This window comes from Nicotiana tabacum, chromosome 21 (assembly GCF_000715075.1).
Source record: "Nicotiana tabacum cultivar K326 chromosome 21, ASM71507v2, whole genome shotgun sequence".
Classification (NCBI taxonomy): domain Eukaryota; kingdom Viridiplantae; phylum Streptophyta; class Magnoliopsida; order Solanales; family Solanaceae; genus Nicotiana; species Nicotiana tabacum.
In genome coordinates, this window is record NC_134100.1 from 35,422,784 (window position 1) to 35,439,155 (window position 16,372).

General features: G+C 37.6%; 1 protein-coding gene across 5 annotated transcripts; it reads right to left on the reverse strand.

Moving 5' to 3' along the window:
* Positions 1-4,179: 4,179 nt before the first annotated feature.
* Positions 4,180-12,529, reverse strand: LOC107832603 (heat stress transcription factor A-1). 5 transcript variants are annotated; one of them, XM_016660458.2, is made up of 6 exons: positions 12,239-12,529; positions 10,872-10,967; positions 9,449-10,764; positions 9,208-9,341; positions 5,741-5,828; positions 4,180-4,433 (listed from the first exon to the last, which is right to left on the reverse strand). In XM_016660458.2, the coding sequence occupies exons 1-3, from the start codon at positions 12,452-12,454 to the stop codon at positions 9,523-9,525; spliced, it is 1,554 nt and encodes a 517-aa protein (XP_016515944.1). In that variant the 5' UTR covers positions 12,455-12,529; the 3' UTR covers positions 4,180-4,433; positions 5,741-5,828; positions 9,208-9,341; positions 9,449-9,522. The 5 variants fall into 5 exon arrangements, with proteins under 5 accessions (XP_016515944.1, XP_075097783.1, XP_075097784.1 ...); XM_075241682.1 differs by lacking the exon at positions 10,872-10,967 and having other exon boundaries at positions 12,239-12,527; XM_075241683.1 differs by lacking the exons at positions 4,180-4,433; positions 5,741-5,828; positions 10,872-10,967 and adding an exon at positions 7,576-7,815 and having other exon boundaries at positions 12,239-12,527.
* Positions 12,530-16,372: the final 3,843 nt, after the last annotated feature.

Consider the following 16,372-nt stretch of genomic DNA (forward strand, 5'->3'; position numbering starts at 1 on the left):
GATGGTGAGAAATTTGGTTCTAAGGTTATCAGTGTGGGTAAAAGGACTAATTTTTAGTTGGGACGGTGTCGTCAGGCCTACGTGGATTGGGGTGACGTGGTATCACCTACGGGTATATGTATGATGAGTACATTCAGTGATTTGATGACCTCGGAGTGGTACTGGGCATGTTCGAGGATGAACGTTTGCTTAAGAGAGGAAGAATATAACGACCCGACCAATCATTTTGGGAATTAGCGCCCTATTCAGAGGCTTAAAGTATCGAGAAGGTTCGTAATGTGTATTATGACTTGCGTGTGTGGTCGAGATTGGTTTTTAGATGATTCGGGATTTAATTGAAAGAACAATTCTTATTTTTGAAGCTTAAATGAAAAGAGTTGACCGGAACTTGACTTTTGTGTAGACGATTCCGAAATGGCGTTTTGATGATTTCAATAATTTCGTATGGTGATTTTGGACTTAGGCGTGTGTCCGGATTTGGATTTGGAGGTCCGTAGGGTAATTTGATGCATTTTGGCGATATCGGGGTCAGAATGCGATTCCAAGAGTTGGATGAAGTCTCCAAGTAGCACAGGTGCTCACTAATGTCTGGGCTGGTAAGAAGTACCTGGATCTGTATAAAAGATGTGCAGAAACGTAGTATGAGTACACCACAACGGTACCTAGTAAGTGCCAAGCCTAACCTCGGTAGAGTAGTGACGAGGTCAGGTCAGGACCTACTGGGAATAATAAGAAACAAGGCAGAAGATATAATGATATAATAAAATGATAGGGAAGTGTAGCAATAAGAATTTACTGAAGGTAACAACACGGAATCAAAGAAGACAAATACAACACGTAAGGAAGCAAGAATCTTACAAGTTAAGGAACAACAACAACAAACAATACAACAAATAGAGGAAATCAACAGGGGCACTCCCGAGATACCGCCTCGTAGTCCCGAAAGTAAATATCTCACAATCTTTTATTATACCACCCATGTGTATCAATAATCACAACAGCACGGCTGAAACCTCGTGCAATAATAATAACCGCACGGTAGAAACGTTGCGCCACAATAACAACCGCACGGTAGAAACCTCATGCCACAATAAACAACCGCACGACAGAAATCTCGTGCCACAATAACAACCGCACGACAGAAACCTCGTGCAACAACCAACCAATCACCTTAACAAAAATCACGAAAACCAAAACATAACAATTAAAACAATGATATTTCAAGGATAGCAATTTCAAGTAAAGAATCCCACAGTTAAATAATGAATACGGAATCAAAGAAGCAGGTAATTCAAATAAGCATGTTGTACAAGTTGCAAATAAGAGATAAGGCACGTAAACATATGAAATTAGGCTAAACATGATGACTACACACGCTAAAGTAACTCAATTAAGGAAATAAAAAGGAAACTACTTAGCAAAACCGGATTTTCAACATTTAGCTCGAGTACGCATTCGTCACCTCGCGTACACGGCTTTCACATATTGAAAATTACAATAACAGTACCAAATCCTAAGGGGAATTTCCCCCACACAAGGTTAGACAAGTCACTTAAATCAAACATCGCTCAATCAATCGATAAAAATGCCTTTCCCTTGATTTTCCGACTCTGAACGGCTCAAATCTACCCAAAAATAATTACATACTATAAATATAACTATGAAAACTAATCTAAATAATGAAATTATGATTTTAGCAAGAATTGGAAAAATCATCCCAAAAAGTCGACCCGGGCCAAGTATCCGAACCCGACCAAAATTATAAAATCCGAACACCCATTCGATATCGAGTCCAACCATACAAAAATTATTCAAATCCGTTCCTATTTCGCCTTTCAAAACTCAAGAATTCGGTCTAAGAACTCTACACCTTTTTCCCCAATTATTTTAACGCAAATCTTTAATTAAATGAAGAAATCGAAGATAGATTAGTGGAAATTAATCAAAAATGAGTTAAGAACTCTTACCCCAACAATCACTCTGAAAATCCCTCAAATTATTGCCTTAATCCAAGCTTGGAATGTTCAAAATGAAGAAAATCACGGAACCCTCGAATTTAAGGTTCTGCCCAGCCTTTTCACTCTTGCGGAAACTTAACCGCACCTGCGGTTCCGCTTTTGCGGAAAATATTCCACTTCTACGGACATACCTCAAGGCTCCCTTCGCTTCTGCGATCCCACCTCCGCATCTGCGCAATTGCAGGTGCGGAATTTCCATCGCACCTGCATAAACTCCCCCACTGGCCAACTCCGCTTCTGCGCCCATCACGCCGCATCTGCGACCACACAAGTACGGAAATTTCCTTGCACTTGCGACCTCTTCACACCCCCATCCTAGGTCGCTTATGCGCTCCAATGCTCACTTCTGTGAGCTCGCACCTGCGATCAGAATTACGCAGGTACGGTTGCACCAGAACTGGTGCACCTCCGCAATTCTCAACTCCCAACCTTGATCCGATAATCGTCCGAACTTCACACGAGGCCCCCGGGACGTCGACCAAATATACCAACAAGTCCTAAAACACGATATGAACTTAGTCGAGCCTTCAAATCACCTCAAACAACGCTAAAACCATGAATCGCATGTCGATTCAAGCCTAATGAACTATGAACTTTTAATTTCCACATTCGATGCCGAAACTTATCAAATCATGTCCGATTGACCTCAAATTTTGCACAGAAGTCACAAATGACACCACAGACCTACCCGAACTCCTCGAACCCCAATCCAGGCCCGGTATCCACAAAGTCCACTCTCAGTCATACTTCTAAATTTCCAACTTTCGCCATTTCCAGCCTAATTCAACTACGAACCTCCAATTCATAATCCGGACGCGCTTCTAAGTCCAAAATCACCCAACAGAGCTAACGGAACCATTAAAACTCCATTCCGGAGTCTTCTATACATAAGTCAACATCCGGCCAACCTTTCAACTTAAGCATCCAAATTAGGGACTATGTGTCCAATTTTACTCTGAAATCAAAAACCAAACTTCCCGGCAAGTCAAGTACCCTCAGTATAACACTGAGAAGGAAATAATTAGAGGGGTCAGGACTAATACACTCAAAATGACCGGCTGTGTCGTTACATAATTAGCAAAAAGAAGATAAAATTATGTAAAAATTATATAAATTTCTTAGGAGTAGTGTTAGGGGATGGAAAAATTGAATTACAACCCCATATTCCCAAGAAAGCCTTAGAAATGCCAGACAAACTAGATAATATTAAAGAATTACAAAGGTTTCTAGGAATAGTAAATTATGCAAGGAACTTCATAAAAGATCTAGGCAAAATAGCAGGACCTTTATATGCTAAGACAGGTTCTACGGGACAAAAATATTTTAATACAGAAGATATTAAAACTAGTACAAAAAATTAAAGACAAAATAAAAAATATTCCTAATTTAAACATGCCATTAGAAACATACTATTTAATTATAGAAAAAGATAGAAGTTTTGAAGGATAGGGAGCAATTATAAAAGTCAAACCCAATAAACATAGTGATAAAAGTGAAGAAAAAATATGTGCCTACCAAAGCGGTAAATATAAAGAAAAAAGGAATATGAGCAGTATAGATGCAGAAATATTAGCTGTAATCTATGGACTAAATAGTTTCAGACTATATATATTGAACTAACCAGACTAGTATGGGCAAAATATGGTTTGGAAAATATAAATTAAATATTTTTTCCGCCGTCAAATATGTCATTCAAAGTTCTAGCAGAATGTATAATAGATAGACCACAGAGATGCTTGATAGATAATTTATGGATATCATATAATAAAAAAGATACTAAATATTTTATAGCAGCTCTAAATGCTTTATGCCAATATTTTACAGATAAGAGCGAAGAAAAAAGATTTAAATATTATGTGGCAATACCTGGTAAGACGAATGGTATTTTTCAAACTTGGTTAGAAGTATTAGACTCTATAAAAGATTTAGAAAAAACTCTTTTTAAAGGGTTTAATGATTTTACTGAAGCATTAGATTATGCAAGGGGTATATTAGGACAAAATTATTATATTTCTCCAGCACCCAGAAAAAATCCCTCAATATAATATTAAAAAAGATACAGATAAAATAATGTCACGACCCAAAATCCAATTAGTCGTGATAGCACCTAAACCAACCCGCTATGTAAGCCAATTAGCAACAATCCAATTCAAAAGAGATCTACTGAGAAAAATATAGATAATATAACCGAACTTTTATACAAGGAATTTCCCAAGGGCTGGTAGTTTAAATACCGAGCTTCTGAGATTTAGAGTTTATAACGCTGATATGAAAGAAATATATCATATGTTTGAAATATACATGAGCAGATTTAAAATGCTAAAGCTACCAAGAACAAGAGGCAGCTATGACAGCAACGCAGGTACATCATCAATTCCAGCTCCCGCCATACACAACAACATCAGCATCAAAAATCTACATGCAAGGAGTAAAAGTGTAATATGAGTACAACCGACCCCATGTACTCAATAAGTAACAAACCTAACCTTAGGTTGAAAGCAGTGACAAGCTTGGACAAAGGTCAGAGTCCAACACCAATAGTCAAGAGACATTCGTAACAATATAAGAAGAGCAGTATAAGTAACGACTCAAAAATATGATGCTCAACTCGTTCACAGTTACGGAAAATAGTCATGCTTTTCAGGTATAATAGTAAAACCCAAATCTTTCACCGAAATCACCAAAGTATGAGTAAGTCAGAAAAACTATGATTTTTCCCAAAATCTTTCAACAATAAATAAGATGTTTCAGTATCAGATAGCATGAAGAAAGTACTTCTCTATGCCTACGTGTCAATGTGCACGTGAAGTCATGAATGTCACAAAACAGTGTAGCATGAGGAAATGCATCTCTATGCATGTATGACAAGTATGCATGTCAAATGCAATGCATCACATCCAGCCCAGAGTACTCAATCTCACTGTCTCACACTCCTACTCATCACGCTCAATACTCAGCACACTCAGTCACTCAGCATTGTACAATACCCGCTGCGGCGTGCAACCCGATCCCGTCATGAATCAATAGTAATTGCGTTTACTATGGGTGTGCAGACTCCGGAGGGGCGAATCCAGCCCATGCGCTAATAAATCTTACTACGGCGCGCAGCCCGATCCCATTATGAGTCAATAATACTTGCTGCGACGTGCAGCCGGATCCCATCATAAGTCAATAGTACATGATGCGGCGTGCAATTCTATCCCATCATGAGTCAATAGTGCCTACTGCGGCGTGCAGCCCGATCCCATCAATGTCACTCATAAACAGGCCATCGGCCTCACTCAGTCATTAATCTCTCAAGTCTCTCGGGCTCACAATGTCATGAAAATCAGTCCAAAAATGATGATATGATGTATTAATAAATGGCAATAGAGACTGAGATATGATATGCAAATAAATGAGTATGACTGCATATGTAACTGCAATTTAAGCAAGTAACTCAACAACAGATATGACCTCAATGGGTCCCAACGGAATAAGCATATAGCCTAAACATTGTTTCTAACATGGATCTCAGCTCAATTACTCTAGCAAGTAAATTTTTCATGGATAAAGACAAGATTAGGTAACTACACAGTACCACAGGATCAACCGAATCATAATTCACACGATGCACGCCCACAAACCCATCACCTAGTATGTGAGTCACCTCAACTCCAAACACATAACACGTATATTTAGGGGTTCAAACACTTAACACCAAGTTTAGAAGTGTTACTTACCTCGAACAAGCAAGATCCAATATCGAGCAAGCCACACAGTACTCTAGAAATGCCACCTCGCACGCATAAACCTCCGAACGACTCAATACTAGCCAAAAGCAATACAAGAACATCAAATAATTCCAAAGGAAACAAACCCAATTGATAAAGGTCAAATCTTTAATCAAAATTCCAAAGTTAACAAAAAAAGTCAAAACTGAGCCCGCACCTCAAAACCTGACAAAACTCACAAAATCTGACAACCCATTCAATTACGAGTCCAACCATACTAGTTTCACTCAAATCCGACTCTGAATCGATGATCAAAATTCGAAAATTCACTCTATGAAACTTTAGACAAAACCCCCAATTTCTCTTTTGAAATCATCAACCAAATGTAACGACCCGATCAGTCATTTTGAGCTCTAGAGCATTTTTTTGGTAATTTGAGGCCTTGAGTAGCTTCCCTTCATATTTTATGACTTGTACGTGTGGTTGGAATTGAATTTCGGGAAGTTCAGAGTTGTTTCGAAAAGAAGATTCTCAATTCGGAAGCTTTAAGTTGGAAGAGTTAACTAAGATTTGACTTTTGAGTAAACGACCTCGGAATTGAGATTTGAAGGTTCCAATAGGTTCATATGATGATTTCTTGCTTGGGCATATGTTCGTATTGAGTATCGGGTGGCCCGGGAGAATTTCGACGCCTATTATGGAACGTTTGCATTTCTGAAAGTTTAAGAATTTCTTAAGTTTGAATTAAAATGAATTTTGGTGTTATCGATGTCCATTCGGGGTTCTGAGCCCTGAAATAGGTTTGTAATGTGATTTATTAATTGCACATAAAATTTGGCATCATTCCAGGATGTTTAAGCATAATTGGGACGCGTTCGTCGAAGTTTAAAAATTTCTCAACCAATCCAAACTCAAATCGCAATAGCTATAACCCACTGGTAGAAAAGAAACCCTCCTCACAACATCATAAGAATCACACCTATGTAGATTACCCTGCAGGTTATAACCCACATGCTTAGCCTCAAACTGTCATCTCTCTATACCCTTTCACAGCCACAACTACTACGCAATCACTGAATCTTTCTGAGTCTAAACTCATCAATAAGACATGAGAATCTAATTCGTTCCATAATTTATCAACATGAAAGATTATTCAACACACTCATAACTCGAGACTATATGTCATATCAAGACAAAAATCAAGCACCCAATAGTCCTTTTTTACATCTCATGCAAACTCTTCTCGTCACATTCGAACTATCTAAAATAGCCCGTAGTCAGATCATACTCATCATTTAGTCATCCAACCACTCATCGAGCCACCAACTCCACTCATAGGGACACAACTGGACATAGAAGTCCAAAAGCACATGCTCACGCAACTGAAACTGCCGAGCCTAAGTTGCGATCCAAACCCAGCCTCAAGTCCTTTAGACTGGCCCATCACCAAAGCACAGGAAACACATCTCTCACCTCATCCATGGAATTCCACAAGCCGTCGATGTACAACTGATATTGAGCGCTCAAATGCGCATACGAGTGAGTAGAAGGAATTCAAAGAGATATGCTTCAAGCTTAATCAATGTCGCACGATAAGGAAAGAAAGATGGGAAGTTTATCCTAAATGCCTTGTAGCCTCTCGAAGATAGGTATGGAGGTCATCATACCAATCCGCAAGACTCTACTAGACACTTGCTCATGACTCGTAGAACCTATGAACCTAGAGCTCTGATACCAACTTGTCACAACCCAAAATCCAACTAGTCGTGATGGCACCTAACCCAACCCGCTAGGTAAGCCAATTAGCAGCTATCTAATTCAAAAGAGATCTACTGAGAGAAATACAGATAATTTAACTGAACTCTCATACAAGGAATTTCCCAAGGACTGGTAGTACAAATCATGAGCTTCTAAGATTTAGAGTTTACAAAGCTGATATGAAACAAATGCATCATCTGTTTGAAATATACATGAATAGATTTAAAATGCTAAAGCTACCAAGAACAAGAGGCAGCTATAAAAGGAACGCAGGTACATCTTCAATTCCAGCTCCCGCCATACACAACAACATCAACATCCCAAATCTGCACGCAAGGTGCAGAAATGTAGTATGAGTACTACCGATCCCATGTACTCAATAACTTACAGTGACGAGCTTGGACAAAGGTCAGAGTCCAACACCAATAGTCAAGAATAATTTGTAACAATATAAGAAAAACAGTACATGTAATGACTCAAAAATATGATGCCCAGCTCGTTCACAGTTACGGAAAATAGTCATGCTTTTCAGGTATAACAGTAAAACCCAAATCTTTCACCGAAATTACCAAAGTATGAGTAAGTCAGAAAAAACTGTGATTTTTTCCAAAATCTATGTAAAAGAACATATATAGAGCTAACTAATAGTTTAATTGAAATAAAAATTAGTTCAAAAAAAGGTCAGAAGTACATGCAATTTCATTCCACTTGAGTTCAGAAAAGATACAAAATCTCTACCCATGAGTTGCCTACTTTACTCGCAAATACATGCAATCTCAGTTTCGATGAATACTAAGGATCTTGCATTCTGATGACAAGAATATTCACTTTTTTAATATGACCACAGAGGACATCAAGGACTTGAAAAGATTCCTAGAAAGCATCTCAAAACTACATGTTCTGACCATTACTTAAAGAATACAATTTGAAGGAAGAAAAGAGATCATGAAAGACATAGAGTTTTCTCCTACTTCAACAATAACCAATAACCAATAACCAGTTACAAGAATACATAGCTTAGCATTTTTTTTCTTTTCTTTTCTATTCTTCCATTATAAAGTAACACCCTTAGGCCATAACTGGTTTTGGCATCACCTTATCTCCCTCATCTTTCCATACAAATATTAGACGCCTATTTGCTCCACTCTCATTTCTATTTCAGACTGGTGTATAACTAGATACATTTTCTACAAAGTATTAACACATGGCAAAGTATTTCCATCAAATACAACCAATAAGTAAGCAGTAATTTGCTAAATCTTCTTCTCTCTAACTCAAAAAATTTAACACTGAAAAACAAACAGATTCTCAGATGTAGAAATAAAAAATATAAAGAAATAAATATGAGAATGAAATAGCAGAAATGAAAAAACAGAGATAACAATTTGTAGTTGGTGGCTACAATAGGGATTGAACTGGAACAGAAAATACTTTAGGCAGAGCAGGTTTTTTTTTTCTTAACAGATAAAAGAAAATTTGTAGCAACAAAAGGTACCGCTCCAATTTCTATTCTACCAGTACAGAACATCAACCTGCCAAAACCATACAAACACGATGAACAACTTAAGCCCTCACTCTCTTCAAGCTTACCACTGGTTTTAGCAGTTGTGCAAAAAGCAAAATTACAATATTACAAAGATTAAAACATACGGGGTAAGACTAAACCGAAGAATTGAAGGCCCTGTAAGGAATTGGAGAAATACTGAAAGCCGACTCACCTCGAGTCAGTCAGACATCCATATAATGCAGAATGAGGAGATAAAAACGGAAGTGAAAATTCCTCTTTGTTGAGTTATGCAAAAAATATTGGCATATGCCAGAATTGGAAAACATTGGTCTTAAAAAGCCATATCTGTGTGAAAATCAAAAGAAAAAAAAAAAAAAAGGAATCATAAGAGTTCTGCAACAATTTGTCAAAGCGATAAGCTCATCATAGTGAATAAGGAAAGAAAACTCTACCTTTGATGTTTTCGGGATTCAAATAAAATTCTCGATTTCATCCACTGAGAACCTGATGCAAGGAGCCCCATCTGTTAAGTAAGATAACTCATATGCTTCTTTTTATCGAAAGCACTCTCTTGAATTCCTGGAACATCCTCTTCCTTCGCTAAACCATCTTCTAATGCTAGAGAACCAATCTCATGCTTATCCCCAGTGAGAGGGCTTGTAGAAAGAATGTGATCCCAGAAAATGTCATTAATGCCTGGAAGCTTAGGCATCTCGTCAAAAAAGACATCAATATCAGTATCTGTGGAAAATCTATCAGGGACAACTGATGTTACACCATCCACAATGCCTTGCATTCTGTCAATGTCTGGCAAATCCCCAGTTCCCGACCGCTTAAGGTCAGTTATTCCAAAATTGTCCAGTATATTTATCCCATGTCCTTCTGAAACTTCAGGCAGAACATGGTCTATCTGAAAGTTAAGTGCATTTAAACCAGGAAAGTGAGGGACTTTGGCTTCCCCAGGAATCAGACCAGGGGAATATTGGATCTCAGGAATGGCAGATAAATTAGAGTTGAATGGAAATCCTGAATCCGACGTCAGATGAGATTGTGAAGAAGTTGGCAGTTGTGGAAGGGTAACCCCAGAAATATGACTGCATATACCAGCACTGTCTAATGTATTTTCGAAAGCATGGCCATGACTAGTCAAAAAACCATTTGTATTCTTAACTTTGGTTTCCAGCCAACCAGATGCATTAGTTTTCAGGATCTTCTGCAGCAATGCTTTTGCTGCCTCATTCATTAAAGGCTGGTAACGGACTATCTGCCTGTCATGCAAAGTACTGACAGGCTTGCCTGCATAAATTTCTTCTTCCTGGTTGGGAAATCTCCTCTTCTTTTTCATCCCATGAATGCGCCTGTTACCTTCATTGTGTTGATGAATAAGCTCGGCTATAAAGCCAGGGCTCTGCAAGGCCTTAGCAAGGAATGACATGGTTTGCTGTTCTCTTTGCTCCATTAAATGAAGACGCTGCCCAACATTCTCTAAGCAGTGGTCTGTTGCCTGCTGCTGCTGTTTCAACTTGACTAGCTCCTCCATATGAATACTTTTATCTCTTTTAAGCCTTTCAACCTCTTCTTCTATTCCAAACTTCCCAACTTCAACACAAGATTCAACAGATACACTTTGCACTTGGGAGGCGGTGTCCTGATGGACCTGCATTTGAGATGGTTTTCGCCTACTTATGGTCTTCAACAGGTGTTTGTGGCCTCTAAGGAATCCCTCATTTGCAAATTCCCAGCAGTCTGGATCAACCTTCCTGTAACCCTGGTTGATGAAAGGGCAGAGCAAATTGTAAAAAAGGATTAAGGTTGCCCAATATATACAAAGAGTACTTATAACCAAAACACAAAGATAACAGCGAGTGACAAAACTGTATAAACTGCAATACACAAGAAAATTATTCCCTCATCGTGATTAAAAGAGACTCCCATCTCCCATCGTCCCATCATCGATTTATTGCTTTGAACCTTGAAACATGGAAAAAATGGTTAAAATGTCACATGGTTACACTACATGTGATGCCTTGAAATCAGTAATAATGCAGACATGATTAGCAATGATCAGAATGTTAGGATTAGAGATTCTTAGGAACAGAATCATGTGACAAACAAATAAGAGGAGGTTAGTGAGTGGCAAACGGGATTGAGCAGGAGAGCAAGATTAGCGACCGGGTAAAGTTCCCTTTATTGTAGGGTAACTTTTATACCATGGAGGTGGGGCAGTAGGTGGCGAGACCTGGGGGGTTAATGTGTGCCGGATAGGATAGAGGGGAGAGATAGAAATAGCAAAGGGGAAAAGATCACCCCTTTACCTCATGGCACACTTTTTGACCCACCTTTACCGTGGAATACAGTTATACCATGAGAAAGAATGATAAGCCCCTAAACAAAGCTTCCCAAAACACACCAAACACTGAAATTAATTTAAAACAAACGCTGCCCCTAAACATAAACTTGAGATTAAATCAGGTTTATCAACTCTACAACTGCTTCTTGAATTAAAGTAACAGTCCTCAATTTGCTATATCCCTGATGAGACCCTACCAAATAATTTTCTAATAAAAAGGGAATAAGCTTTCAAATCAAAGTGTTTACTGATATTTTAGCACCAAAGACAACTTCTGATTTGATTTAAACAAGCGTGTGGCTTGTGCATATGGGATCAGAGAGCTTCTCATTAACTCTTAATAAAAAATCAAACTGCCAAGCTGAATTGAAGGAAGGACAAGTACCCCATTGAACTGAATCCATTCAATAATATTCTGAAAATAATGTACTAAATCAGATGAAACTTCATATTATATTCCAATTAGAGAGAAAGTTTTGCCTATTTGCTCGAGTTTGCTGCATCTTTCCAACTCAATGTACTACTTATATACAATCAATTTCAAATAGAATACTTGTAAATTTTTTTAGAAGAGGATATAAAGAAATAGAAAACAAATAAGCGTATATCATAGTGACAGCTAGAAACACAAGCGACCTAAGTAAAAACATTTAAAACAATGAGCAGAGAAAATCTATACATACTCAGAAACATAACGATATTTTTAAAAAAGCAACAATCTTATGTGCCTCAATCCAAATTGGCGAATTTCAGAAACAAATTCAATATTAGAAAAAATGTTTTTCTTATAGGGTTTAAGCAAATTGTTGCAGACACCAACCTCACAAGCAAACGCATAAACCGAAATAGTGGAATAAAGAGCGAAAAAACAAAGAGGAATTTTAATACTTACATAAGTATTCAACTGCCTAACAAAGCTGGAGAAATTATTGTGCTTAAAATACTTGGGCAAAATATCTCTCGAAAACTCCAGCACGTTCCAGACGACGAAGCTGTTATTACTCTTACTCCAAGACACCACTGAATCGGTCGACAAATCGTCCACCATCTCATACGTCTTGCACAGAAAAGGCGGTGGCGAATTTCCTATCTCATGAATTGCTTCCATTTTTGGCCACTCAAAATCGGACGCCGATCTTCTGAAGGTACTCTGGGATTCTATATTCTCAATTACTAATTTGACGTATTAAAATTAGTATATAATGTATAATTCGAAAATATGTTTTTATTAGCTTTTAAATAGAATAAAAAGTTTTTTAATTGTTATTACAAGGATTAGTTTTGTAATTTTAGTTGTTTTAATCTGTTTATTGTTAAATGTTAGAGAAAATTATCAAAATGGTCCTTAATGTATAAGGGTTGAAATATTTTGGTCCTTGATATATACCATTTAATAGGAATAGTTCTTAATGTATACAAAAGGTAATTTATGTTAAATTTAACCTCAATCCCTAAAAAGCAAAGCCTAGCAAACCCCTTTGCCCCTATCTTCTATCTTTTACCGTGCCAAGCTCTCGATAAAAAGAAAACTCAGCTCGCATCTCTTCCACTATTTCTATTACTACCAAAATACCCATTTCAAACAACCAAAGTTTTTACACATGACTGATATGTTGAATGGAAGAAAATATCAAGAACAAGAGTGAACCCATATGATATATCCTTGTATTTAAAGGTCAAAACTTATTTTTGCACAACAGCTACGAAGCAACTTGGACAAGACGATTTTAACTGTCCATGTTGAAATCTTGTCAAGCAACATTACTGGTTGCATATCACGAATTGGCCCATCACCTCTTCTTCGACTATATTACTAGTCCTATAATGGCTAGAATTTTCTGGTTCACCATTATTCTGCTTCTTTGAATCTTTCCTAGTAAGAAAACAATTCAAACTTCATCAAGATACAAAGCAAAAGTTTAGAATTCTATACCACATTGAAAACTATTCTCTTAAGACTTAATGAAATTAAATTGGTTTTCCAAACTTGGAATACTATAGAGAATATATTTCATGATCCATCGCTCAAGCATTAGATTCAAGTTTATGTATCTCTAGTTGCAAAATTATAAATCAAACTGAAATTTTAACAAATGAAGTGATTAAAACAGATTCGCAAGTAAATTCAAACAAGAAAATAAGGATTTCCATTTATAAAATCCATAAGACTAACAAGCAAAACAATTTAGCTTCCCAAGATCCATTCTTGTTTGAGAGAGGGTTTGGATTTAAGGTCGTTAATGGTGAATGAGAGAAGAGGAGGGAGTCGGGAGAGATTGGGGTGAAGTTTAACAGAATATTTTGTTTTCTACTGTTAGTTTTAGGGATGAGGACCAAAGCTATCACTTTTTGTATACATTAAGGACTATTCTTATTAAGTGGTATATATCAAGGACCAAAATATTTCAACCCATATACATTAAGGACCATTTTGATCATTTCCTCTTAATTGTTACAAGGATTAGTTTTGTAATTTTAGTTGTTTTCATCTGTGTATTGCCAATACTCTCATTTTTATTTAGTGTTTCATCTAGCATAAAATAAGTACAGAATTTTCTCTATAACAATATACCCAGTATATTCTTAAATGTGGGTCTGCGAAGGGTAGTGCATGCGCACACCTTGCCCTTACTTTGTGCAGGTGGAGAACCTATTTCCTATAGACCTTCGGCTCAAGCAAACACAATCGCAGCAGTAAAGCAAATTGAAATATGAAAATGGTAGGGAATCATAAGAAAAGAAATAATAGCGAAATAGTAAATAATCAAAGCAAAAACAACATTAGATAATACTAGAAATCCAAGAAAAAAGATAAAACAAGAGTAATACTACAGCTACCCGAATGGAAGGAAAGTGAGCTATATTACTACTAAACTTCTATCATAATCTTCGACCTCTATAATCTCCTATCAAGAGTCATGTTCTCAGTCAGCTAAAGATGCGTCATGTCCTGCCTAATCACCTCTCCCCAATTCTTCTTTGTCCTTCCTCTACCTCTTCTCAGACCCACGATGTTCAACCTCTCACACCTCCTCACAAGGGCGTCTGGGCATCTCCTCTTCACATGTCTGAATCATCTCAGCCTTACTTTCTACATCTTATCCTCAATGGGGGCTACCCTCACATTGTCCCGAATAACTTTATTGCTAACTCTATCTCTCTTAGTATGCCCACACGTCTATTTTTAGCATCTTTATCTCCGCTACTTTTAACTTCTAGACATGAGAGTTCTTGACTAGCCAACACTCCGGCCCATACAATATAGTGGACCTAACCACCACTCTATAGAACTTACTTTTAAGTCTTTATGGCACGATCTTATCACAAGACACCGAAAGCAAAGCCTCTATTTCATCTACTCTGCCCCAATACGATATGTAATATCCTCGTCAATCTCCCTGTTGCTCTGGATTACTAACCCAAGATACTTGAAACTTTCCTTCTTAGGGATGGCTTGTGTGTCAAGCCTAACTTCCACTTCATCTTTATGGGTTGCGTTATTGAACTTGCACTCAATGTATTCGATTTTAGTCTTGCTCAGCTTGAAACCTTTAGATTCCAAAGTCTGTATTCAAACCTCCAACTTAGTGTTAACTCTAGTTTCGCATTTCATCAATCAGCATTATATCATCTATAAATAACATGTATCATGGTACCTCCTCATGAATATGTTGAGTCAATATATCCATCGCCAAGGCGAATAAGAATGGGCTAAGAGCTGATCCCTGGTATAACTCCATCATGACAGAGAAGTGTCTCGAGTCTCCTCACACTGCCCTTACCTCGGTCTTAGCTCTATCATCTCCTCACACTATCCTTACCTTGGTCTTAGCTCCATCATATAATATTCTTAAGCGCTCTAATGTATGGTACATGGATACCTCTAGACTCAAAATGCCTCCATAAAACTTCTCTTAGGACTTTGTCGTATGCTTTTTCCACATCAATGAACACCATATACAAACTCATTTTCCTTTCCCTATACTGCTCCATCAGCCTCCTTATAAGATGAATAGATTTTATGGTCGATCGTCCCGAATTGAACCCAAACTGATTTTCGGAGATAGACACCCTCCTCCTTACCCTCGTCTCTAACATCCTCTCCCAAACTTTCATAGTGTGACTTAGCAGCTTGATACCTATGTAGTTGTTATAATTTTAGATATCACCCTTGTTCTTGTATATCGGGACCATCGTACTCCACCTCTATTTTTTGAGAATCTTGAATGTCTTAAGAATAATATTAAATAATCGGGTGAGTCATTTCAAGCCTACAATACCCGCGCTCTTCCATAACTCTATTGAAATCTCGTCAGGCCTGATCGCTCTTTCTCTATTCACACATAGCCCCCTCAACCTTCTCAGCCTTTATACACTTACAAAACCCAAAATATTAGAAAATTTTAGATTAATTTAAATCGCCCAGCATAATTTTCCTCTTCATTATTTAAGAGTTTATGGAAGTATGTCTGCCATCTTCGTCTAATATGTGTGTAACGACCTGACCGATCGTTTTGAGCTCTAGCGAGTCACCCGGTAGTTTAAGGCCTTGAGTAGCTTCACTTTATGCATTATGACTTGTACGTGTGGTCGGAATTGAATTTCGGGAAGTTTGAAGTTATTTCGGAAGGAAAATTCTCAATTCGGAAGCTTTAAGTTGGAAGAGTTGACTAAGGTTTGATTTTTGAGTAAACGACCTCAGAATCCGGATTTGAAGGTTCCAATAGGTTCGTATGATAATTTCCCACTTGGGCGTATGTTCGGGTTGAGTATCAGATGGTCTGGGAGCATTTCGGCGCTTAATATGGAAAGTTGGCATGTTGAAGGTTTTAGAATTTTCTAAGTTTGGTTTGGAGTGAATTTTGGTATTATCGATGTTCGTTTGGGATTACGAGCCTTGGAATAGGTTCGTATTGTGATTTATGACTTGTGCGTAAAGTTTGGCATCATTCTGGGATGTTTAAGTATAAATCAGACGCGTTCGGCGAAGTTTGAATGTTTGAAAGTTTGGAATTTTTTCTAAGTT